The 27,268-nt window shown below is 37.6% G+C and overlaps 1 protein-coding gene across 10 annotated transcripts in view; it reads right to left on the reverse strand.

Moving 5' to 3' along the window:
* Positions 1 to 27,268, reverse strand: part of FAM13A (family with sequence similarity 13 member A) — a 388,692-nt gene that overhangs the window by 286,244 nt on the left and 75,180 nt on the right. For 9 of the 10 annotated variants that reach the window (XM_021939093.2, XM_021939091.2, XM_021939090.2 and 6 more), the window contains 2 exons: positions 16,103 to 16,292; positions 7,143 to 7,352 (listed from right to left, as the gene is read on the reverse strand). In XM_021939093.2, coding sequence (XP_021794785.2) covers positions 7,143 to 7,352; positions 16,103 to 16,259 — 367 coding nt within the window. In that variant the 5' untranslated portion in view covers positions 16,260 to 16,292. Of the gene's footprint in view, positions 1 to 7,142; positions 7,353 to 9,041; positions 11,042 to 16,102; positions 16,293 to 27,268 lie in introns of those variants that run through there. The other variant, XM_021939095.2, reaches the window with a different exon arrangement.

The raw sequence follows: 27,268 nt of genomic DNA on the forward strand, positions 1-27,268 counted from the left end.
ACTGTGAGAAAATAAGTTTCTGTTGTTTTAGCCATCCAGTCTGTATTATTCTGTTATGGTGGCCCTAGCTGATTAATACATGCAGAATAAAATAAAAAGGCTGGGCTTTGGATTAAGGCAGATCCCAACTCTGCACAATCTACCTGCTTGTTCTTTGGCAAGTAACTTGCCCTCACTGAGCTGAGCTGAGCTTTATCTATGAAATATTTGTAGGAATAGCTGTAATGGAGATAAAAACACAAACACAAGGAAAGCACCTAGGCAAAATCTTGACCCAAAACAGGCACTTAAATTGTGATTAAAGAAATATATAAAATTAGCTCGTTATCCATTTATATCTACAATATTATCCAAACATAATTGATGCTCAGAATTATAAACATTGATGAGTCTACAAAGATGACTATGAAACGCACATCTTCAGTGCTAATCCCTCTCATAAGCACTGACCTTCATTTTACTCATCCATTTAAAATGAACTCCTCGTCATGGCCCCCAAATAATCTTCCTTTTTTAACTTCCATTATGTTTATTAAAGGATCAATTGTTAAGATGTCACATCAGGATCTTTCCCCTTTCTTCCAAAACACACACACACACACACACACACACACACTAGATCTCTGAGACAGATATTTAATAAAGTCTCCACCACGAAATCATCAGATCCTACTGTGAAATTAAATTAAGTAATTCAAACTAAAAGCTGTTGGAACTTTAAATTATTTCAGCCTTAAGGGAAATGAGAATATGTGGCCTGAGTCACGTAGCATGCAGTTGCAACTTGTGCTTCTCTGATTATAGATTAACTTTCCTCTGTATTCCTGTACTGCAGATGATTAGGAAAGACCCAAAGGTACCAGAGATAAGACTCCCCTCAACACCATTACCTCTCCTTACGGAATGTTAAAGCAGTCTTCCTTGGGCTGTAACAAGCTATAACCAATCAAACTGCTATAATGTATGTGCTATGAGCTATGCAAGGTTAGAGATAACCAGGTCCACACATGTCTGTGTCTTTCCACAATGCCAGGCTTTTATTAATGTTATTCCAATCACAAAAGCCAAGTTTATTTTATAGAGACAATAAAATATATATATAACACAGTAACCCTTCTTACCTATTTTCTATCTGAATTATGAAAGAGTAAGTTTATTTTATAGAGGTTATATTGTCTGATGCCTAATGCATACATTATTCCCTCTACTTGGCAGTTTACATAACTAGTAGCTGCTCAATTATAGTCATGCCCTGCATAACGATGTTTTGGTCACTGAGGGACTGCATATATGACTATGGTCCTATAAGATTATAATGGAGCTGAAAAATTCCTATTGCCCAGTGATGTCACAGCCATCATAATGTCCTACTGCAACATATTACTTATGTGTTTGTGGTGATGCTGGTGTAAACAAACCTACTGGCTTCCAGTCCTATAAAGGTATAGCATACACAATTATATTCGGTACATAATACTTGATAACAATAATAAATGACCATGTTACTGGTTTATGTAGTTACTATAAAGCAGGTATAATGTCATTTCATTCAAGGTCATTTTGTTCTAAGCTGATGAGAAAAAAAATAGATTCCTAGCCAGAGCCACAGTTTATGTGGAGTTTGTGCCTTCTCCCCAGATCTGCATGAGGGTTTTCTCTGGGTGCTCCGGTTTCCTCCCACACCCCAAAGATGGGCATGATTGGTTCATCAGCATGTCTAAATGGTCCCAGTTTGAATGAGTGTGGGTAGGGGGCTGAGTACACCCTGTGGTGCAACAGTGTCCTGTTCAGGGTCGATTCCCACCTTGCGCCTGAGCTGCTGAGGTAGGTTCCAGCCACTCACGACCCTGAATTGGAAAAGGCAGGTTAGAAAATGAATGAATGAATAAATGAATGAATACAAATGATTGTAAAATAAAAATTCATAGACAATAATCCTACAAATGCATGACAATAAACAATGCAGTAGGAACGCACTCAGTGAGCCTGTCATATTTGTCATTGATTTTGAACTATGTGGTGGGAAGAGGTGCTGCTGATAATTCACAAATACCTATTCCTTGACTTAACCCATCAGCGCTATGACAGCCATCACTCACTAATTTACCAACAACTAGGGAAATCATTCTTATTTTTTACAAAATATTTCTTAAATGTATGTGTACCGCACATTTATTTCAACGTTTAATATCAGAAGTGTTCTGGGTCTTCAATTAGAAGTTTGGTGATATTTTTGTAACCAGAAACACGCCATCAGAACTTTTGTTTCTATCAATCTGCCTGTGGTAAAATTTGTTTCCCAATATATCATTTTGCTTAAAGTTGCAGTTTCCAAGAAATTATCAACAACATTAAGTGAAAACTTACTATACTATACATTTTATTGTTATTTTAGAGTGTACTCATTCTATTTTTTTATATATATATAAAAAGTGCATTTTAGAGTGTACTCATTCTATTTATATGTATGAATTTTATATAAAGTTAACTGTAACACAGACTCAGATACATATATACATATACATACATATATACATGTGTATGTTAACTATAACAGACTCAGATACACATACACATATACAGATACACATACATGCGTACGTTAACTGTAACACAGACCCAGATACACATATACATATACGTACATATATATACACGTGTATGTTAACTGTAACACAGACTCAGGCAGGTGCTACAGGAGGTATTCCGTAAGAAGGCATTGCTATGGTAGGAGATGGCAGTTCCACGAGTGTTACTGCTCCTGAAGACTTTCCATTGGAACAAGATATGGAGGTGGAAGGTAGTAATATTGATGATTCTGACTCTGCAGGCCTAGTCTCACATCTGTGCTTATGTCTTAGTTTAAACAAAAAAAACAAAAAACAATTTTACAAAGTAAAAAAAGAAAAATGAAAGTTTTAAAAATAGAAAAATATTAAAAGTATATATATAAAGAAAAAATTTGTAGAGCTATGCAAGATATTTGTATTTTAAGCTAAGTGTTATTTTAAAAAAATCAAAAGGTTTTTAAAAGTTAAAAAGTTATAAAGTAAAAAAGTTACAGCAAGCTAAAGGTCTATTACTAAAGAAAAAACAATTTTTTTAATGAATTTTAATTTAGCTTAAGTGTACAAGATTTATAAAGCCTACAGTGGTGCAGTAATGTCCTAGGCCTTCACATTCACTCACCACTCACTCACTGACTCACCCAGAGCAACTTCCAGTCCTGCAAGCTCCATTCATGGTAAATGCCCTGTACAGGCGTACCATTTAAAAAATCTTTTATACTGTATTTTTACTGTACCTTTTCTGTTTTCTTTTTTATTTTTATTTCTTTTGAGACAGGGTTTCACTCTGTCACTCGGGCTGGAGTGCAGTGGCATGATTATGGCTCACTGCAGCCTCGACTTTCTAGGCTCAAGTGATCCTCCCACCTCAGCCTCCTGAGTAGCTGGGACTACAGGTGCATGCCACCATGTCCTGCTAATTTTTTTTTATTTTTTGTAGAGATGGGGTTTTGCCACGTCACCCAGGCTGGTCTTAAACTCCCAGGCTCAAGCAATCTGCCCATCTCAGCTTCCAAAAGTGCTGGGTTACAGGCATGAGCCACAGGCCAGGCCTACTGTACCTTTTCCATTTTTAGATATGTTTAGATACACAAGTTTTCCACTGCGTTACAACTGCCTACAGCACTCAGTACAGTAACATGCTGTATAGGTTTGTCGCCTAGAAGCAATAGGGTATGCCATATAGCCTAGGTGTATAGTAGGCTATACCATCTAGGCTTGTATAAGTATACTCTATGATGTTCACACAACAATGAAATCACCTAATAACGTATTTTTCAGAATGTATTTCTGTCATTGATGCTTAACTATAAATTTTTTTTTTACTGAATGACTCAAATCTAACCAGAGATTTTAAGGGAATGGAAGAATAATACTAATATAGCAAAAATTTAACCTCTCTTCCCATTCAAAATTTGTTACCTGTGCATAATCTCACATAACCTACAGGTTGACTATACAATGAGTCTTGCTTTTAGAATGATACTGCTTGCTTTTATGATGCCTATCAACTTTTTGATGACTGAGGAACTATGTCATAAACAATATGACAACTCACAAAGACCTAAATAACAAAAATAGTTCTATAAATAGTAATAAAAATAATAAAACAGTACATTCTCACATCAAATGAAAATGATTCTGGAAATGTGATAAAAGCCTTTGAAACATACAGGATTTTTGAGTAATAAGAATACTTAATAATACAGAATACTATAGAATAATATGAAGAATACTAAAGATATTTGACTGTCAAATATTTTGCATTATGCACAAAATATTTGTCAACTCCTATAGACATTATTTTAAAATAATTTCCAAACTTTATCTCAAAACTTCCCATCCCTATAGATAAAATATTCCTTGTAAAAAGGATTTAATGTCTCCAAATAGGAAGAATAGTCACCTTTATGAAGGAATGGTTATCTTCATACATATCGGGAAAAAGTTCATACAGTTTCCAATTAACAAGCCTCAAACATATGTCACTCACTGACATACAAAGCTAAAAAGCATTATTGTCCAGAACAAACTGTTCTTCTAATTTGCTTTCATATTTTATCACTATTTTCAATAAAATACAATATTTAGTAATCCAATAATGTTATGCCTTTTCGAAAAATAAAATCTTTTTTTTTTCAAAAATGAAGTAGTTAAGACTACAAAAAAATAATAGGTTTGAAAATAGGTAAAACTTCTGGGATTTTTCCTGTTGCATCATTATTAAGGACTGAATTGTGTTCCCTCCAAAATTCATATGTTGAAGCTCTAACCTCCATACCTCAGAATGTGATTGTATTAGGGGCCTTTAAAGTGGTAGTTAAGGTTAAATTAGATTATAATAGGGGTCCCTAATCCAACAGTAGTGTCCTTATAAGAAGAGGAAGAGACATCAGGCGAGTGCACACAGAGGAAAGGCCACGTGCGGACACAGTGAGAAGGCAGCCATCTGCACACCGGAGAGAGAGGCCTCAGGAGAAACCAGCACTGCTGGCACCTTGATCTTGGATTTGCAGCCTCCAGGACTGTGAGAAATAAATTTCTCTCGTTTAGGCTTGTAACACCCAGTCTGTGGTATTTTGTTAGGGCAGATGTAGCAAATTAATACAATTTGAGGTTGAGGCCTCAAAGATAAAAATAAAGGTTGTGATGGGCCCTCCCATTCTAAGCCAAAATGCTAGATGGCCTATATAGAACTTGTGAAGGTGAGACTAAACCCAGGTCTGGAGGCCTTGGGCCATCAATCGGCCACAGAGATATTTAAGCAGGAAATTCATGTGAAAATTTGAAGTTAAAAATTAGACAGCGAGGATTTCTTTAAAGGGAGAGAGTTGTTAGAGATATATGCTTCCCCTAACTTTCCCAAGCCAAGTGAGGGGCATCAGATAATCACTTGGGTAGTCTGAAGAGTCTAAAACTCCTTAAAGAGTCTAACGCAGACAGTCTGGCTATGGGTGCCCTGGGCGGCAGCACAAGAAGGCAGGGCTCTGCCTTGTGACTGACCTCCATTTCAAGAACGTGGCAAAGATGTGTTTCCTGAGGACCGCCTGGGTACTCTGAAGAAAGAAATAAGACATGAGTAATCTTCCAAAAGGATTGCCTGGAGGTCACCACAGGAGGCCAGGGGCTGCAGAGAAGTGAGAAGAGGCCAGGGCAGGAGGCATTGCTGATATGAGGGCCTGGGGGAGAGCTACAGACAGGTCTCCCTCCCTAGGGGATGGCAAGTAGAGATAGTTAGTGTCCTTTTCTGATACAACCACACTACTTTTAGCTAATATTTCAAAATGGTCTTTCATGAGGTAAAATATTTCTGGTACTTTCTTACTTGTCCTATCTGGCCTTCTCACTTATCCTGTTCCTTAGCAAATTACATATGAGTAGGTACATCACTGCTATAAAGGAATGTGGCTTTAGGTAACATCCTTAATCTGGCAACTAATACTTTTGGAAATATATTTTCTCCTTTCTTCTCTAATTTGGGAAAAATAATAAAAGAAATGGCTTTCAAGGGTACACCATTTTTCTTACAGCACTTAGGAAGGAGAACTCAATAATGACTATGCCTATAATTATTACACTTAAAAAGCGAGTTCCTGGCCAGGTGCAGTGGTTCACACCTGTAATCCCAGCACTTGGGGAACCCGAGATGGGTGGATCACCTGAGGTCAGGAGTTTGAGACCAGCCTGGCCAACATGGTGAAACCCCAACTCTATTAAATATACGAAAATTAGCCGGGCATGGTCGTGGGCGCCTGTAATCCCAGCTATTCGGGAGGCTGAGGTAGGAGAACTGCTTGAACCTGGGAGGCAAAAGTTTCAGTAAGCCAAGATCGTGCCACTGCACCCCAGCCTGAGTGACAAGAATGAAACTATGTCTCAAAAAAACAAACAAAAAAGGGAATTCTTTCATATGAAACCACTTATTACTACAATCAAAAATCAATTTTTACTTCACAAAATGAACACAATTATTTTAGGACTCAATCTTGCTTATGAGAAAAAGCAAGTACACCAGTAAGTTTTCAGTTTCAAAGGTCACTAACCAAACACAATGTAATGAATATTTCCTTTATTGTTCTCTAATGTTTTCTAAATTATTCTTGATCTCACTCCTTTTATGGCAGTCATTAGTCAGAAAAAACATGTCTTTGGCTCAAAAGCATCAGGGCTTTTCAATATTATGTTACTGAAATAGTCACATGTTAATGGTATCAGAAATTTCATTTAATAATAGTATTTCATAATCAGTCTAGTATGATTTTACATAGGAGATGACGGCCTGGAGTAAAATAGCAAGGTGGTGGTTACAGAAAGACCACAAATATTTAAAAGCTTTTTAAATTTTAAATATTTAGTACATAAACTAAAAATAAAACTGGTGGTTTTTTCCGGCTTGTTTTTTGTTTTTTTTTGTAGAGATGGGGGTCTTGCTTGGTTACCCATGGTGGTCTTCAACTCCTGGCTTCAAGCAATCTTTCTACCTCAGCCTCCCAAAGTGTTGGGATGATAGGTGTGAGCCACTGTGCCTGGCCTAATAAAGTTGTTTTCACTCCTAGAAGGATTTACTGTACTAACCCTGAAAGAGCTGAATGAATCGAGGCTGCAACGCCGAGGTGATCAGACTGTCGGGCAGCTCCCTCAGAAAGAGCTTCAGCAGACTGGCTGCTGAGCAGACATCACCGTCCTTCCCAAGCTCCACAGGCACTCCACTCTCGAACTTCAGTCGAAGTTGTTCCACCACCTTCACGTTACCATTCACCCGAAAAAGACCTTCTTGGGTGAGTCCTGGAAGAGCAAAGTAGACACAGAAAATAAATAGGTTTCTCACAGACATGAAATGTAAAGAATGATAACAACACAAAACACAAAGAGAGAAATTTCAGCATATGACTCTCTCAACACTGTAATTATCAATCATTGCATGACTTTCACATTTTGTAAAACTTTCCTTAGAATAATAAATGTTCATATCCACTGCATATCAACTACACAGATCATACAGGATTGGTATAAAACCCAGCCTTTAAAAATAAGGCTATGCCATATATAAACATAGAGCAAAACAGAATACACAAAGAAATTTTTCATTTATGTAATCTTCTAGAGCACATAACAAAAACTTAACTCAGGGCTCTAACAGCAGCTTAACACTTCATGAACAACTACTTTTTAAATGACATGTATTTAAGAAACTTTTAAACTCTATGTGATTACCTGTGTAATAGTTTAAGAAATCAGTGATGGTTTTTCAGTAATCACTAAATTCAAAATGTTAAGACTCTAGGAAACTATAAAGTGGTGTAAGACAAGATCCTTGACTTCAGTCAGTTGACGGGGGATATCAGTGTCAGCTGAGGTCATCAGAGAAGGCCTCCTGTAGGAGGTAAACTTAACCTTTGGCTAAAGCAACACAGAGGGGCTGGAGCAGTTGAGCTATGAAACCAATGAAGCTTGAGCTTCAGGGCCCCTCATTTTCTTGGGCCCTTTACAAGCTCTGTCCCTAATCCTGTATTCTTAGTATCACGTTCTTTTTCTTAAAGAAGTCTCAAAAAGTTTAGGCATCTGGACCCACAAAACCTTGATCTACCCCTGACAAAGATAAACAAAAATACAAATTGAGAAGTAGAGACAGGATAGCATAAAGAAAGGTAGGCAGAGGACAATGTGGGGTGCCTAGTCAAAGAATGATGGGATAATAAAATGGAAAAACAGGAAGGGGTCTGTGACAAGTTAAACAGTGAAGGTTTTATCACTGGAGTATTAAGTGAGGAAAAAGACAAAATATAATAAGGGTTTTAGGAAGATTTAGCTAGCTAAGAAGCAGGGTATGGAGAGGGCTTGCCTTATGGAAACTATCTTCTATTTTAAGGTAGTAAACTGATATTATGGTGGAAAAGAAGTGAAAAATAAAGAGTAAAGATGATTTGGTAACTTGGTTCAAAAGGGAGAGGGAAAGAGTTGAAAGGTAACCTTAAGGTTTTGAAAAATAGGAATACAGGGAAAGAAAAAACACTGTAAAAGATAAGGTTGGGGGTAGGGATAGGAGAGTAGCTGGTTTAGGGCAGAAGATAATGATTTCCAGCTCAGTGTGCTGCACACCATGTAAGCGAGTGTGTCAGGCAGTAGAAGACTTCGAAAGTGTAAGAAACAATCTTTCTAAGAAAGAGCAGGCCAGGATTTAACTTGACATTCTTGAGAGTCTAATGGTGAATGTTAGCAAAAACATAATGACATTGAAGCCTATCAGGATTTTTTAGAGGGGAGGTGATAATTTATATCAGCCTTTGCTTCTTACCCTTACCTGGTAATTGCATTGCTTTTTAAAGCAAAAGAGGAAGCTAATTTCATTTTATTTTATAATCTGATAAAATGCTTTATAAGCTCTTTAATTCAACAAACATGTAATAAGTGCCTGACATTATGTTAGGTCATAAAAAAATCAATCGTGAGAAAAAAATTCAACACTATCATTACCCTCATGGACTTTGAAGTCTGATAAGACGTTTGTGTTCTTCCACGTATACATATTATTTGGCTGTAAAGAAAATCAATATCAAAAGTTGATATGAATTTTAGCTCCAATTCTGAAAAAACCTGTGACACTAGGGATGATATTAAAAGTATTTAACAATGACTATGACCAAGGCACCACCTAAATAGAAGAGATATCAATTGGTCTGTGTGGCAGACAGCTTCTAAAATAGTTCCCATGATCCCCACTTCTCGTACCACACCCATTATAATCCCCTCTACTTGAGTGTGGGCCAGACCTAGTGACTTGCTTCTAACAACAGAATACAGCAAATGTGATGTCATGTAATATTTTGAGATTAAGTTATGAAAGACTGACAATCCATCATGCTTCTCTCTCTTTCTCTCTCTCTCCCCTTCTCTCTCCGTCTCTCTGATGTACTTTATTAGCTACTGGCCACGGGCAAAGATCTAAAGGTGGTATCTGGCCAACGACCAGTGAATAACTGAAAACCCTCAGGTCAACAGCTCACAAGTAACAGAATCCTGCCAACAACCACATGAATGAGCTTGGGAGGGAATTTTTCCCCTGTTGAGTCCTGATATGACTGAAGCCTTGGCTGACACCATGATCACAGCCTTGTAACTCTAAGACAGAGGACACAACTAAGATGTGTCTGGATTCCTGACCCACAGAAACTGTGAGATAATGATAAATACTATTGTTTTAATCTACTATGTTTTGGGGTAATCTGTTATGCAGCAAATGGATAACGAATATGATACGCCTTTCCCTTAAGTTGTGTGGAATATCAGGTTCTATTGGGAGACGCCAGCTTAATTGTTTAAAGCTTTCAAGGTCTGTTTCCTCTACTATACAAAAGTTTATCTTTAGCTTCAGAAACTTATCCAACAATCAAGCAGCTAGCATCCAACAGAAAGGCATTCCATCCCTGGTCAAAGCTGAAATCCTGAAAATTTAGAGTTTTGTTTCCTGTTCCTATATTTACCCAGCTGCTTAACCTAACCTTGCCTTCTGTTTTTGGCCTACCAAATGCCCCTTAGATCTGATTTCACATGATTTTTTTTTTTTTTTCTTTTTAGCTTTGACCTTAGTCTTTCTTTTCCAACAAGGTTTTTATGAACCTTCCCCCAAATAAATATACTTCCAGCAATTTCAGAAAAAACTACCCAGCTCCAAGAACTGTCTGTGGTCCTCAAGCCTCCTGATCCCACTGGACCAAACTAGCAGACGTGTAAGGTACAAGTAGAAGTGACTGAATTTAATGCTCCTTAATAATATTTTCCTGTCTCTGTCCCATTTATCTGAACAACTCTTCCCTCAGGAATATCTCCCACCCACAACTCTTTTATCACTAATTACCATAATTAGTGATGTTCAGCTAGGGGAAGTTTATAATCCTGGACATGAATATATCACATTCTGAGAAGAATAATCCATACAGTTTTTTAAGCCTCTTATGAGGCTAGAATACATCCAATACCCACAAGAGGCTTACCAGACCAAATAACCTTTAAATTTTCCCACCCTAAAATTTTAGAAAGTTATGACTATAACAAAAATATTCAGAAAAAGGAGATATTTGGATGACTTCATGAAGCAGAGTTACTCTCACACATTTCAAAGCTTCTATTATATTTGATTTTAGGCTATGTGCTAATTACTACAAAACAGCAACTTAATAGTGGTTTAGAAATGAAAAAATTATATAAGTAATGTCTACATCACTGAAAGATACTTTTCTGTACAATTGAAATATTTCTTTCAAAATAGTATGAATATTAGAAACAGAATATGCCATTAGAAACAGAATATGCCAGAAGTCACAATTTGCCTAACAACACACTTTGGCCAAGGAAGTAGTATGACAATAAGTAAGCACATTCTGACACCTGGTGGTGACTTGAAACTCTACACTGCGGGTTAAAACTGCATAACCTGGCCGGGCGCGGTGGCTCACGTCTGTAATCCCAGCACTTTGGGAGGCCGAGGCGGGCGGATCACAAGGTCAGGAGATCGAGACCACGGTGAAACCCCGTCTCTACTAAAAATACAGAAAATTAGCCGGGCGCGGTTGTGGGCGCCTGTAGTCCCAGCTACTCGGGAGGCTGAGGCAGGAGAATGGCGTGAACCCGGGAGGTGGAGCTTGCAGTGAGCCGAGATCGCGCCACTGCACTCCAGCCTGGGCGACAGAGCGAGACTCCGTCTCAAAAAAAAAAAAAAAAAAAAAACTGCATAACCTATAGTATCTTCATGCTAAACTAAGAGAAAGAAGCCGTTAACACTGTCAGTGAGAAAAAGAGTTTAAAGACTATATGCTTTATAAGTTATAATGTATATATTTTTAAATGAAACTATCCAAAATCTGCTTAAAGGGCTTGACATAGGTCTTTCTGTCTTAAAATTCCATTACAATAACAGTTTACTCTCATGCCAATTGTTAAACTGTCTGCATTTATGTGAAACAATAATAAAGCATAACCAAAATACCAACCTATGATTGAATTATATGACCAGTCACGTGACCCCTATAGTCCCATTCCCATGCCTGACACAGTGCTTACTGTATATCACAAGTGTACAGTAAATATTTGTTGACCTGAAAAAAACTGCAAAGTAATTAAATAAAACAAATTGAAGTATTATGCCCTCAAACTTTATACTACCCTTCAAACTTACACAGTTTCTTTGGTTTATTAACATGATAGTTTCAAATACAAGAAGGGGCTTATGTTTGTCTACATAGTAATTAACTACATAGCCTTTCAAAATACAGGTGCTAGGCCTACCCGAGTTTGCCCAGTCAAGATTCTGATTCAGTAGATATGAGGTGTGGGCAATGCATGTGTACTATGAAAGATTCCACTAGTGATTCTATTTCACATCCCTCATTTAAGAACGACTGATTTAACTTAATAAAATGTTTAGTTTGCATTACCCAAATACACCCTGTTAAAGTATAACTAACAGTATGCTAAGGAGGGGCAGAATAAAATCAATCCCTAATTTAAATTTTGCCAAAATTTTCATATGTTGATGGTGTGAATATAAACTGTTTCAACTCTGATAGAGTTCATTACAGATGCACATATCCTCTGACCACCCAGGAGTCCACTTCCAGGAAGGCAGTCTATGCACACACTTGCATGTGCTTGAAATGCCATATGTTAAAGGTTAACCATGGAATCATTGTTTGTAAACAATAGAAGACTGGAAGCAATCCATGTGCCTATCAGTATGGGACTGCTTAAAGACATGATATATACATAAGGTAAAACAGTAGGCAGATGAAAATAAAATAATTAAAAATGAGTACAGCTCTTTATGCAATACAGAACAATCTCCAAAATACATTGATATTTAAAAGATTCAGAACAGTATGCAATATTTGTGATAAAAGGGAAAAAAGAACACACAGACATATACTTATATATACACGAAACATCTTAAGAAGATACCAGAAACAGGTATAGTAATACTGTTTTAGAGAGAGAAAACAAAGGTCAGGAGACAGTTTGTAGAGAGAGACTTTTCACCATATACCCTCCTATATTTTGAACCACATAACTTTATTAACTACTCAAAAATATTCAAATTTTTAAAAATTAAAAATGTAAACTATTTTTACACAATAAAAGTATGCTCAAGAGACTATTATCCAATTAATGTTGAGAGAAAGAACACTGATTATGCCAAAACCAAAATACTACTTTAGGTACCCATAGTTGGACATCTAAATGAATATACATCCCTACTTAACAGATTAAATGAATGATCTAGAAATCCATTTGTATCTAACTCAGTGGGATACACAGTCTTACTCAAAACCAAGTATGTAAATAAATTCTATTAAAGCTGGTTGTAACTCCCGGCTTCAAGATTTTGTAGGCCAAACTTCCATCTTCCTGTCATGCTATATGTAACACTGTTTGTGTTTCACTGTTTGAAGTATTTGAATAAATCCAGAGCTGTTTTCTAAGAATCTGGCCTTTTTGCAATTTGTCTTCCTTTAATAAGGAGAAAAACTCTACAGAGTAAGAACAGAAACCTGGCTCTTAAGTTTTCAGAAAAAAAAAATACAATTTTGTCATAAAGAACTGCCTGAAAGTGGGTAATTTATAAAAGAAAGACTCACAGTTCAGCATGGCTGGGGAGGCCTCAGGAAACTTATGAGGCAGAAAGCAAAGGGGAAGTGAGGCACCTTCTTCACAAGGTGGTAGGAAGGAGAAGAAGTGCTGAGCGAAGCGGGAAGAGCCCCTTATGAAAACATCAGATCTCTTGAGAACTCACTATCAGAGAACAGCCTGGGGGAAACCACCCCCATGATTCAATTACCTCCATCTGGTCTCTCCCTTGACACGTGGGGATTAGGGGATTATGATTCAAGATAAGATTTGGGTGGGAACACAAAGCCTAACCATATCAGTCATCTACATGCCTAGTAACCAGAGCAGATAGACGTTTTTTCAATTAACATCTAACCATCGGCGGAATGAATAATCTGCCATAGAGTCCCTGTCAAAAGTTGATACATGTTCCTATAGAGGAACATGTGATGAGCGCTTCTCACTCCTTTCCAATAAATGATTCTTATCAGAAAGGGTGAAGGGACTTGTAATCCTGGAAAGATATGGCCTGAAACAAACTACTCAAAATACAGTAGACCCACCTTACCCAAAGGGGATATCTTCCAAGACTGCCAATGGATGCCTAAAATCTTGGATAGTACCAAACCCTATATATACTGTTTTTTTTTTTCCTATACATACATGTCTATGATAAAGTTTAATTTAAAAAGTAGGCATAGTAAGAGATTAACAACAACAATAATAAAACAGAATAGAGCCAGTTGCAATGGCTCACATCTATAATCCAAGCTACTTAAGAGGCTGAGGTGGAAGGATTGTTTGAGGCCAGGAGTTCAAACCAGCCTGGGCAACATGGCGAGACCTGCCTCTAAAAACATTTTTTTTAATTAGCAGGTTACAGTGGCACATGCCTGTATAATAGCTACTCAGGAGGCTGTGGTGGGAAGATTATTTGAACAGTGGAATATGAGGCTGCAGTGAGTTATGATCACACCATGGCATTCCAGCCTGGGCAACAGAGCAAGACCCTGTCCCTTTAAAAAAAAAAAAAAAAGGAATACAATAGAATAATTGGGAGAGATTTGTTCTTACCATAGATCTTAGCAACCTCAGCATACATTTTTTTTTCTTCCTTTATTAAGTCGAGAACTCACCTTTTCAATTAAAAGCCACTTCATGGCTTCTCTTCGGCGTATCGAATTGCCAGCATTATTTTTCTTGCACTTTGGGGCCATTATTAAGTAAAATAAGAGTCACCTGAACACAAGCACTGTGCTACCACAATGATCAATCTGCAAACTGAGGCCACTGCTAAATGACTAACAGGCAGGTGGCATACACACATGGATACACTGGACAAGCAGATGATTAAGGTCCCAAGTGGCAGGATGGCTGGAGAGCTCATCATGCTACTCAGAAGGCTGTACCATTTAAAACTGATGAATTGTTGGCCGGGTGCAGTGGGTCATGCCTGGAATCCCAGCACTTTGGGAGGCCGAGGCAGGCAGATCACCTGAGGTCAGGAGTTCAAGACCAGCCTGGCCAACATGGTGAAATACCATCTCTACTAATAATACACACACACACACACACACACACAAAGCTGGGTGTGCATCTGTAATCCCAGCTACTCAGGAGGATGAGGCACGAGAATTGCTTGAACCCGGGAGGCAGAGGTTGCAGTGAGCCGAGATCATGCCACTGCACTCCAGCCTGGGCTACAAAAGCGAACCTCCGTCACAAAAACAAAAAACAGAAAAAAAAAAACCCAAAAAACTGATGAATTATTTATTTCTGGAATTTTCCAGTTAGCATTTTTGGACCATGATTGGTCACAGGTAAGAGTGAAACCCTGGAAAACCAAACCATGCATAACATCGGGGACTACTGTACAGAATATGTTTGAAGCCTCAAGTTCTACATTTAAAAATCCCTACATGGCTGAGTGTGGTGGCTCATGCCTATAATCCCAACACTTTGGGGGGCTGAGGTGGGAAAATTGTTTGAGTCCAGGAGTTCAGAATCAGCTGGGGCAACATTGGGAAAACCTGTCTCTACAAAAAATAAAAATAAAAATAAAATAAAAATAAAAATAAATCAGCCAGGTGTGGTGGAATACACCTGTAGTCCCAGCTACACAAGAGGCTAAGAAAGGAAGATCACTTGAGCCCTAAAGTATGAGATTACAGTGAGCTATGATCACATCACTGCATTCTGGCCTGGGTAACAGAGCAAGAACCTATCTCTTTAAAAAAAAAAAAAAAAAGATGCAGGGAATATGGAAACATTCTCTCAAATGATCCAGGCTTATGATTTATTTTAAACAAAATCATCAAAAAGCTGTGGGCTACACAGCTCTCAGTAACTAAGATATAATTTATCTTTTTATTGTATAACGTACTGTATTACTCTTCAAATGCTTTACATGCTTAATTTTATCCCTATAAAGATAAGAGAAACCAGCCCACTGCCACCCTGCATAATCAGCTTTACATCATAGTTTTTCGGTATCTCTTCTAAGTGTATGAGGATAGTCTAGGCATTGAATAAGTTCATGATTGACCTCAGGTGAAAAATACCCAAAAACATGTTTGATTACATTAAAAATTATTGACTATCAGTTAGAATTTAATTAATCTAGAAAATTGACTATTAATATTACAACAGAGTATTTTAGCATTTAAAACTAGGAAACATTCCAAACTAGAAATCTCTATAATTAAAGTGATTGCTCTATGGTTGATCAAATTAGTACTGTCAAGATAATGTTAAGCAGTAATGCCCTTTTAGTAATGCCCTTTTTAAAATGAAAAGTATATTACACAATAATTTAATATTCTAATGAAGGTGCTTTAGAGGACAGTCTAATCATACATTATGAAATAATTCACACAAATAATTTGTTTATGCAAGGGACTGTGAAAATGAAAAGACTAAAGCATGACTTAACTCACCATGCTGCGTCAAGTATTCCACTATATTCCACACTATTGCTGGAATGCCATTCTTGGTGAGCCCCTGCCGTTGAAGTTCTTGGAGACTGACTCCAAATAACTTCTGATAGGTAAAATCCTTCTGTTCATTTAATGGCACCGCCACTATCTTTTTCATGTCTTCTTTCAGCCGAACCGCTGCTTTACTTTGCTTAAAAGAACGTAAGAAAAAAGAGCAGTCGGTCATATTGACCACAGGAGGTTGCATGGTTACAACAGAAACACGTGAATTAAAATGTGTTTGAAGATGAATAGTTGTGGTCTTATTTTTACTTCAACTCAAACCAAAATCTCTAACATCTCTCACATGTTGCTCAGATATAATGGCTAAAAGGAATGAAAAGTAATGAGAAACCTAAAGCCACAACTGAAGTGTGTAGCTAAGAGAGGGAGCAATACACTGCCGTATCTAAGATATATTACTACAGTAACCAAGGGGTGTGACTCAGAAGTACCTGGTTAACAGGAAAATAAAACATTTATAAGAACAGTGAAACACCAGGTAGATCCTGAGATGTTTCTAAAGACAAAAATTTGTCTCGGTGTCATTTTTAGGTAGCTTTAATTTAAAGTGTCAGAAGAAAAAATTACAATGACCATTCTACATGTACAATGACCATTATAGTTCTCTTATTTGATTACATCTGTAAATATCTCAGTAATCTTTTGGAACATAATATCAACTCAGTTCTTACTGAGGTTCAAAATGCCCTCAAATCTTTGAAACAACAACATTTAGGTAGTCGCAATTTTAAATTCTTCAACAAGATTGCATTATATATATTGTAAATAAAAATGCAACTTAGATTCAATTACCTCAAATTAATAACAATGAAAAATTCATAAGTTTGTTTCTTCCTTGTAATAAAAAATCTGCATCCAAATAAAGAGGAATTTTTTAAGCATGTGTCTTATATAAATTTTATTATATATGTTAATAAATCCAAACACTGAAAAGAGAGATGGAAAAATGCAAACAGTCTTATTTGGAGAACAGAGGCAGTAAAATTGGAGGAAACTTCCACTTTTTAAGAATGAATGTAGCAGCTAACCAATGTGGAAATACTATTAAATGACTTAAATCACCATCATTTAGTCACTAAAGAATCCTAAGAGTAGAAACATTACGTTCAATCTAGAGTTGAGGAAACAAAAACCAGAGTTAAGTAATTTGGTAAAAGTCAGAGAACTAGTAAGACACAGTTTCATCTTGCTCTAGGTCTATGTTCCTCTCCTTAACTTATAATAGGTTTATTTAATGTTATAGTGCAGTTTATGTACAATTATAGTAACAAACTTATAAATGCTATATGTGACATAAGACAATTACAAGTTAATTCTACAATCTTTGAGTAGGATACTTGCAATCTCAATTTGATTTTAAATTTATAATCTACAGAATGAGGTAAGCTTTTACTAGCATATCTGTCTGTATCTTTTATAGGTCATATTTGAAAGCCATATTTCTCTAGTGAAAATTCAGCCAACGTAAAGATACAATACAGATTTAGTATCTATTAACATTATAAATAAGTCATGGGATAGCCACTATGGCGTAGTAGTAGTATGGACGAAACCCATGATCTCTGTTACCAAGGAAATTATGATTTTGTTAATTAAGTCCAACTTGTAACAGTTAATAAGTTCTTTTTCTTATAGGTTTATAAATGTATCAATCTCCTTCAACTGAATCCATGGGAAATTTCAACCAGGTATATCTGGTGAGCAAGCAGCTAAAAAATAACCAGTAATAACAAAACTTAAAAAAAAAACTCGTGTAGCATTAAAAACAGCTGACAGTGAAGTTAAATTATATAAATTTTATCTTATTTTATCTGCTTATACAGAGAATACAGCATAGTGGTTTAGAGCATAGCCTATGGAACAAGACTGGATCAAATCCCATTCTGACTTTTATTAGCGATAACCTTGCACAAGTCATATAACCTCTGTGTGCCTCAATTTCCTCATCTATAAAATGGGAATACCAAGAGTTTGCATGTCATAGAAATGTACAAGGTAGAAATGAGTTCATTTACGTAAAGGAGTAAGAACAGTGCCTGGCACACTCATTGAGTACTGACTGTCGTAATCCTTTTCCTTCTCCTATTTCTTCTAGGAATTATTATTCTGATTTCTTCTTAAAGTAATGGAAAGCTAATTAATCATTCCTGTAATAAATATTTCTATAAAGGTTACTTTTTTAAAAGGGAAACATAGTTGAGACACGTTTGATTGCTGAATTCTGATGACCTAATTACTATTCTCCATACATCTCTAATTTTCTAAAATCTCTAAGTATGACCTTTGAATGATGAGGACAAAATAATATGTACTTATCACAATTCCTTGATTTATTCCTAGAAATTCACAAGGTTTCCTTAGAAATTCTGTCTATGAGTTTAAAACCTTGAATTAGGGCTGGGCGCGGTGGCTGACGGCTATAATCCCAGCACTTTGGGAGGCTGAGGAGGGCAGATCATGATTTCAGGAGATTGAGACCATCCTGGCCAACACGGTGAAACCCCGTCTCTACTAAAAATACAAAAAAAAAAAAAAAAAAAAAAAGTTAGCTGGGCATGGTGGCAGGCGCCTGTAGTCCCAGCTACTCAGGAGGCTGTGGCAGGAGAATGGCGTGAACCCAGGAGGAGGAGCTTGCAGTGAACCGAGATTGCAACACTGCACTCCAGCCTGCGCAACACAGCAAGACTCCATCTAAAAAAAAAAGTTACTAATTAAGGTATTGAGTCTACCTTAACTGTTTAAACTTTTGTTTACATATAAATTCCCATGCATCACTTGAGTGTGAAGACTGGACTATCTGGAGCATATTCATGGGGGTGTGTGTGTGTGCGCGTGTGTGTGTATAAAAACAATATAGGTTTCCACATAACAAAGACAACCAGAGAACCTTAAAGTTTTACTGTTAGAACAATCCTTACGGGCCTTCTAATTCTTATACTATCGCCTTAGTAGTAAGAAAATCAGGACCTAAAAAGTTGTGATGTTAGTCAAAAAGGGCTGTGTCTAGAGCCCAGATCTCCTGAGTTTTATACCAGTATACTTTTTATAATTAAGTACTGGTGACCTTGTTGATGGCTTTATTTTTGTTGGAAAATAGGATAGTTAACAAAATATACTGATTGTAGTAAATATTTATTGGTTTGGGGCACTTAAGTCCCCACTTGTCCTTTTTCCAAATAACAAATCCAGAGTGTGTTTTGGGGAATGACTGCAAGTTCACTGTGAACAGCTTTGATAACAATACTACTCAGAATGATTGCCTGGCCTCTAAGAAAGACGGGGCTCAGTCTCTCCACCAGGTGAATCAGATCCCTTCTGCAAACCACTGAAGCTTGAGTGGCTTATCATAAAGACAGAAAATGGGCACTACTGTAGCGCTCTAACAAGATGGGTGATAGCATTTGCCACCTGCATCACTGCAGCTGATGTGGTCCTTCATCTACTCTTTCTGACATTGGTCATTTCTGACATCTACTCATTCTTCCACTGTTCATTCCATTTGGTAAGCTGCTCCAGTAACTTTCCAGTAAAGTTTCTTTATGCTGAAATTAGTCAGAACTCATTTCTGTTCTGTAACCACACACACACACACAGACATACTCTCTCTCTCTCTCTCGATCTAATTGATTAAAATACCCAGAAAAAAATAAAATAATCAGAGAAAATAGAAAATTAAAGTTTTAAAAGATAAGAAAAAATCAAAATGATAATGACAGTGAACTTTTATGGAGTCTTTACTGTCTATGCCAGTTAGGGCTGTCAATACTTCAAATGGCTTCACTCATTAAATCCTATAAAAAAGAAACTCCAGGAAGGAAGATACTTTTGTGATTCGCACTTCACAAAAGGCACAGAAAAGCCAGTAAAGTGCTCCAGTTCACATAAGCAAGTGGTGCAGCCAGGAGTCACACGCAGGCAAGCAAGCTGAGTCCAGAGGCCACAGTATCAACACTCTCTCCAAATAGATAGCTGTGAGAATAAAAAACACATGCTGTGAAGATAAGTGCACTTGCTAGAAATGAGAACCAAATTCCGTATTCTTATAGCAGAGAAAAATAGTTATTTACATGTTTCATGGTCTCTTTAATACAAAGTAAGGTATGTTCAGAAGCAACATCAATAATTATGATATTAGGACCTGAATAAAGAAGGCTTTCATCAATACAGTAAACAGGACAAATTTCAGAAGCCTTGAGTTTTTATAATAGCTAACACATAGTAGGGACTGACTGTATCACAGACACTGTTGTACGTGGTTTAAAATTCATGTCTCTCAAAAACAAACAATGGGGAAAGGGCCCCCATTCAATAAATGGTGCTGGGAAAACTGGCTAACCATATGCAGAATAATGAAACTGGACCCCTACCTTTCACCATATACAAAAATTAACACAAAATGAATTAAAGACTTAAGTGTAAGACTTCAAACTATAAAAATTCTGGAAGAAATCCTAGGAAATATCCTTATGAACATCAGTCTAGGCAAATAATTTATGACCCAGTCTTCAAAAGCAAATGCAACAAAACCAAAATATAACAATTGGGACCTAATTAAACTAAAGAGCTTCTGCACAGCAAAAGAAACTATCAACAGAGTAAACAGACAGCCTAGAGAATGGGAGGAAATATTTGCAAACTATGCATCCAAGAAAGGACTAATATCCAGAATCAATAAGGAATTTACACCAATCAACAAGAATAAAACAAATAACCCCATTAAAAATGAGCAGAGAACAAGAACAGACATCTCCTAAAAGAAGACATATAAGCAGCCAACAAACATGAAAAGATGCTCAACATCACTCATCATTAAAGAAACACAAATCAAAACCACAATGAGATCTCATCTCATACCAGTCAGAATGGCTATAATTAAAAGTCAAAAAACAACAGATGTTGTCAGGGTTGCAGAGAAAAGGGTACATTTATTCGCTGTTGGTAAGAATGTAAATTAGTTTATCCCCTGTGAAAAGCAGTTTAGAGATTTCTCAAAGAACTAAAAATAGAACTACCATTTAACCCAGCGATCCTATTACTGGGTAGTATACATCAAAGGAAAATAAATCAGCTGGGCACAGTGGCTCATGCCTGTCATCTCAACACTTTGGGAGACCAAGGCAGGTGGATCACCTGAGGTCAGAAGTTTGAGACCAGCCTGGCCAACATGGCAAAACCCCATCTCTGCTAAAAATACAAAAATTAGCCAGGCGTGGTGGTGGGTGCCTATAATCCCAGCTACTCGAAAGGCTAAGGCAGGAGAATCACTTGAACCTGGGAGGCAGAGGTTGCAGTGAGCTGAGATCGCATCACTGCACTCCAGCCTGGGTGACAGAGTGAGACTCCATCTCAAAAGAAAAAAGAAAATAAATCATCCTAACAAAAAGATACCTGTGCTCATATGTTTTTGCAACACTGTTCACAATATTAAAGACATGGAATGAATTTGGGTGCCCATGACTGGTAGATTGGATAAAGAAAATGTGGTACACATAAACCGTGGAACACAACACAGCCATAAAAAAGAATGAAATCATGCCTTCTGCAGCAACATGGATGCAGCTGGAGGCCAGTATCCTAAGTAAACTAATGCAGAAACAGAAAACCAAATACAGCATGTTCTCACATATAGTGGGAATGAAACATTGGGTACAGAAATAGAGAGGGGAGAGAGAGAGGGAAAAGGGTTGAAAAAGTTCCTATTAGGTATTATGTTAACTATTTAGGTGACAGAATCAATAGAAGCCCAAACCTCAGAATCACATAATATACCCTTTTAACAGACCTGCACATGTACCCTGAATCTAAAATTTGAAAGACAAAAAATAAAAAATTAATGTGTCTAAGTCTCAAAACCACCTTATCGGTATGTACTCTTAGCTATTTCCATTGGGATAAGAAAATTAATGCACAAAAAGAAGGAAGGAAGGAAGGAAGGAAGGAAGGAAGGAAGGAAGGAAGGAAGAGAAGGAGAAGGAGAAGAAGGAGACGGAGAGAGAGAGAGAGAGAGAGAGACAGAAAGAAAGAAAGAAAGAAAGAAAGAAAGAAAGAAAGAAAGAAAGAGAAAGAAAGAAAGAGAGAGAGAGAGAGAGAGAGAGAGGGAGGGAGGGAAAGGAAAGGAAAGGAAAGGAAAGGAAAGGGAACGGAAAGGAAAGGAAAGGGAAAGGGAAAGGGAAAGGGAAGAAAACAAAAAGAAAAAGGAAAACTGAGATGACAAGAACAGAAACTTGACTAAGTTTACATGGTGATATGGTTTACATTTGTGTGTCTCCCCAAATCTCATGTGGAATTATAGTTTTCAGTGTTGGAGGAAGGGCTGGGTGGGAGGTGATTGGATCCTGGGGGAGGATTTCTCTCTTGCTATTCTTGTGATAGTGAGTGAGTCCTCACAAGATCAGGTTGTTTAAAAGCATGTAGCACCTCCTCCTTTCCTCTCTTCCTCTTTCTCTGGCCATGTAAGACATGCTTGTTTTTCCTTTGCCTTCACCATAATTATAAGTTTCCTGAGGTCTCCCGAGTCTTGTATCGTGTACAGCCTGCAGAACTGTGAGCCATTTAAATGTCTTTTCTTTATAAATTATCCTGTCTCAGGTAAGGACATGAGATTTGTGAAGGGCCAGGCACACACAGATATAATTTGGATCTGAGTCACAACCCATATTTACAGCAATGTGAGAACAGACTAATACAGCAAATGTGGTACCTAGGAGTGGGCATTGCTATAAAGATACCTCAAAATATGGAAGCAGCTTTGGAAATGGGTAATGGTCAGAGGTTGGAACAGTTTGGAGGGCTCAGAAGAAAGGAAGATGAAGGAAAGTTTGGAACTTCCTATAAACTTGTTGAATGGTTGTGATCAAAATGCTGATAGTGATGTGGACAATGAAGTCCAGTCCAGGCTGAGGAGGTCTCAGATGGAGATGAGGAACTTATTGAGAACTGGAATAAAGGTTACTCTTATTATGCTTTAGCAAAGGAAGTGGCAGCATTTTGCCCCTTCTCTAGGGATCTGTGAAACTTTGAACTTAAGAGAAATGATTTAGGGTATCTGGAGGAAGAAATGTCAAAGCAGCAAACCACTCCAGATTTGACCTGGCTGCTTCTAACAGTGTATTGTCATATGCATGAGCAAAGAGCTTATCTGAAACTGGAACTTATATTTATTAATAAAAGGAAAACAGCATAAAAGTTAAGAAAATTTGCAGCCTGATCATATGGTAGAAAAGAAAATCCGATTTTCTAGGGAGGAATTCAAGCCAGCTGCAGAAATTTGCAGCTGAACATTCAGAGGAACTGAATGTTAATAGCCAAGACAATGGGGAAAATGTCTCAAAGGCATTTCAGAAACCTTCACAGCAGCCCCTCCCATCACAGGGCTGGAGGCCTAGGAGGGAAGCATGGTTTCCTGGGCTGGGCCCAGGGCCTATGTTGCTCTGCTCAACCTCAGGACACTGATCCCTGTGTCCCAATCACTCCAGCTCCAGCCATGGCTAAAAGGACCCTACATCTCAGGCCACTGCTCCGGAGGGTACAGGCCATAAGCCTTGGTGGCTTCCACATGATATTAAGCCTATGGGTGCACAGAGGGCAAAAGTTGAGGCTTAGGAGCCTCCACCTAGATTTCAGAGGATATATGGAAACTCCTGAATGTCCAGGCAGAAGTCTGCTGCAGGGGTGGAATCCTCATGGAGAACCTCTACTAGGGCAATGCAGAGGGAAAATGTGAGATTGGAGCCCCCATACTAGAGTCCCCACTGGGACACTGCCTAGTGGAGCTGTGGGAAGAGGACCACCATCGTCCAGGACCCAGAATGGCAGATCCACTGACAGCTTGTGTTGTGTGTCTGGAAAAGCTGTAGGCACTCAATGTCATCCCAGGAAAGCAACCGAGGGTCTGTACCCTATAGAGCCATAGGGGCAGAGATGTCTAAGTCCTTGGGAGGCCACATGTTGCATCAGTATGGCCTGGATATGAGACATGGAGTGAAAGAAGATTATTTTTGAGCTTTAAGATTTAATGACTGCCCTGCTGGGTTTCAAACTTGCACAGGGCTTGTAGCCCCTTTGTTTTGGCTGATTTCTCCCTTTTTGAGTGGATGTATTTACCTAACACCTGTACCCCATTTTACCTTGGAAGAAACTAACTTGGTTAAAAAAAAAACAACTTGGTTTTGATTTTATAGGCTCATAGGCAGAAGGGACTTGCCTTGTCTCAGATGAGACTGTGGACTGGACTTTTGAGTTAATGCTGAAATGAGTTAAGACTCGGGGGACTGCTGAGAAGGAATGATTGTATTTTGTAATGTTAGAAGGACATGAGATTTAAGAAGGGCCAGGGACACAATGATATAATTTGGATTTGAGTCACCACCCACATCTCATCTCAAATTGTAATCCCCAATATTAGAGAAGGTGCCTGGTGAGAGGTAATTAGACCAGGGGGGTGGATGGTAATAGTGAGTCAGTTCTCACAAAATCTGGTTGTTTAAAAGTATGTAGCACCTCTCTCTTTCCTCTCTTCCTCCTCTTCTGGCCGTATAAGATGAGCCTGCTTCCCCTTTGCCTACCACTATGATTGTAAGTTTCCTGAGGCCTCACCAGCCATGCTTCCTTACAGCCTGTGGAACCAGGAGACAATTAAACCTCTTGTCTTTGTAAAGTACCCAGTCTCAGGTAGTTCTTTATAGCAATGCAAGAACAGACTAATACATATGGCTGGTAAAGTTTAGAGCCAGAACATAACCTCAGATCCTTAAGGCTCCAGTGCTTGAGCTTTTAATGATGACACACCTTGGCATCACCAGAACCTTTAATACTGGCAGCTCTGTGAGGGCCCAAGGGGGCCAACATTGCCTGAATGCAGCTCTGTTTAACTTAATACAAAATCCAATTTTAGACTACTGAAATCAATGGCCTGTATTTCCTTATAGCAATCCTTCACAAACTTAAAGCCCATATATTTAAAGTACTTTAAAGGATAATCAGGTTACACTGCTGGTTAAATTCAGAACCATGTGCTCCAAGACTCTTTGGAACTGGAGCTAGGATTAATAAATCTAACAAGGAATGTATAAGATAGAAAGATACCCCATCACCAAATAAAAGTAGTGCAAGGAAAGTACAAGGTGATCCTGAGACATCTTGCTCCAGAAAGCAATAAAAAAAAAATGCTCAAGGCCTATGGGGGCACATCCACAAGACCTATGGGCCAGTGTAATGGAATCCCACTGGGTAAATTTATGGCAGTTAAAGCACCAAGAGTAAGCACTGTAAATAATGACATATTTAGTTAAGCTAAATTTGTTATTAATACATATAACCTATGTATTAACATATTTAATACACTAATAACATAGTGCATTAAAAATTCCTGAATTCATAATAAGTGAGAGAAAGCAGTAAAAAAGTTAAGGCCTTCTTTACAGAAGAATGCTGCAGTTAAACATAGAAGGAATGACAATTAGAAAACCACCATTTTTCTCACAAATCACTTAATAAATAATGTAAGCAAGGATAATCAGCAGCTGCTGAAACATCAGCTGAAAGGTTGTTGGAGAGTAAGACTTTCATAGCGTCAAAAAGATTACCTCACAGATTATATACTCATTGCAAGGAAAAAATTCACTATTACAATTATATCTGGCCATAATCACCTTAAATCTTTACCCAAAAGATCCAATTTATCATTACTAATCATGAGAGGACTTGTCATCATGTGTTCCTGATGTGATGCATTATAAAGAACACATAATTTATCAAGTGTTCTTGCTAAAAACCTTTAAGGTGATGCTCACTAGCTTGTAAACCTAACTTCTAGTTTACAGCAAATACAGGAGCTAGAAGAACAAGTTAAAATTGAGACTGTGAAAAAAGAAACAAATCCAGAAGGAGAGACATTCCCTAACATAGTATCAGCCTGGACTTTTCAAAACATCATTGTCATGAGGGAAAGACTGGTTCTAGATTTAAAATAAGTTAAAATACACAACCTTCAAATGTAATATATGAATCTTGATTGTTTCCCCATTTGTTAAAGAAAAACATAGACACATGTCATCATGCATTTTTACCAAATTCACAGAATGCATAACACAAACAGGGAAACCTAATGTAAACTATGAGATCTACTTAACAATAATGTATCAATATTGGCTCATCAATTACAACGAATGTGCCACACCCATGCAAGATGATAGTAACAGAAGAAACTGGGAAGTAAGGACAAAGAATTATGTGGGAACTCTGTACTTCCCAGTCACTTTCTGTAAATGTAAAACTGCTAAAAAAAAAAAAAAAAAAAACCAAAATGTCTACTCAGTTTTAAAAGCAAAATTAGGCCACTTGTGGTGGCTCATGCCTGTAACACCAGCACTTCGGAAGGCCGAGGCAGAAGGATCACTTGAGGCAAGGAGTTTGAGACCTTTATATAAGCATAACTGACATCAAAAAAGGGTTGGGAGTTGTTCAAGACCAGCCCGGGCAACAAACTGAGATCCCATCTCCACAAAAAAATATTTTTTTAAATTATCTGGACATGATGGCTAATCCTCCCACCACAGCTTCTCAGGAGGCTGTGGCAGAAAGATCACTTGAGCCCAGGAATTTGAAGCTGCAGTGAGCTATGATCACACCACTGAACTCCAGCTTGGGAGACAGAGCAAGACACTGTCTCTTAAAAAAAAAAAAAAAAAAAAAAGCCAAAATAAAAACAGCCAAGTGTTTCATCAGGACAACTGGGAAAATGTGAAAATGTACTGGATATTAGATGGTGTAACTTTAAATATTTTAGGTATAATAACATACAATAACATCATGTAAGAACTAATTTATTCCAGTTATAGTATTCCTTATTCTTATAAGGTGCATGCTGAAACAGGGATGCAATGTAACGATGTCTTCAAATACTAAAATATTTCAAACACAAAGTGTCTATGCCTGTATATATATTGTATATATGCGTATGTATACAAACATACAAAGAGACAGAGGGAATGAGTACAAATATCACAGACTGCTGATTTTTAAATCTAAGTGGGCAGTATACAGAGTGTCCATTATACTAGTCTTTCAACTTTTATGAATGCTTGATATTTTTCATTAATAAAA

Source organism: Papio anubis, chromosome 3 (assembly GCF_008728515.1).
Source record: "Papio anubis isolate 15944 chromosome 3, Panubis1.0, whole genome shotgun sequence".
Taxonomy (NCBI): domain Eukaryota; kingdom Metazoa; phylum Chordata; class Mammalia; order Primates; family Cercopithecidae; genus Papio; species Papio anubis.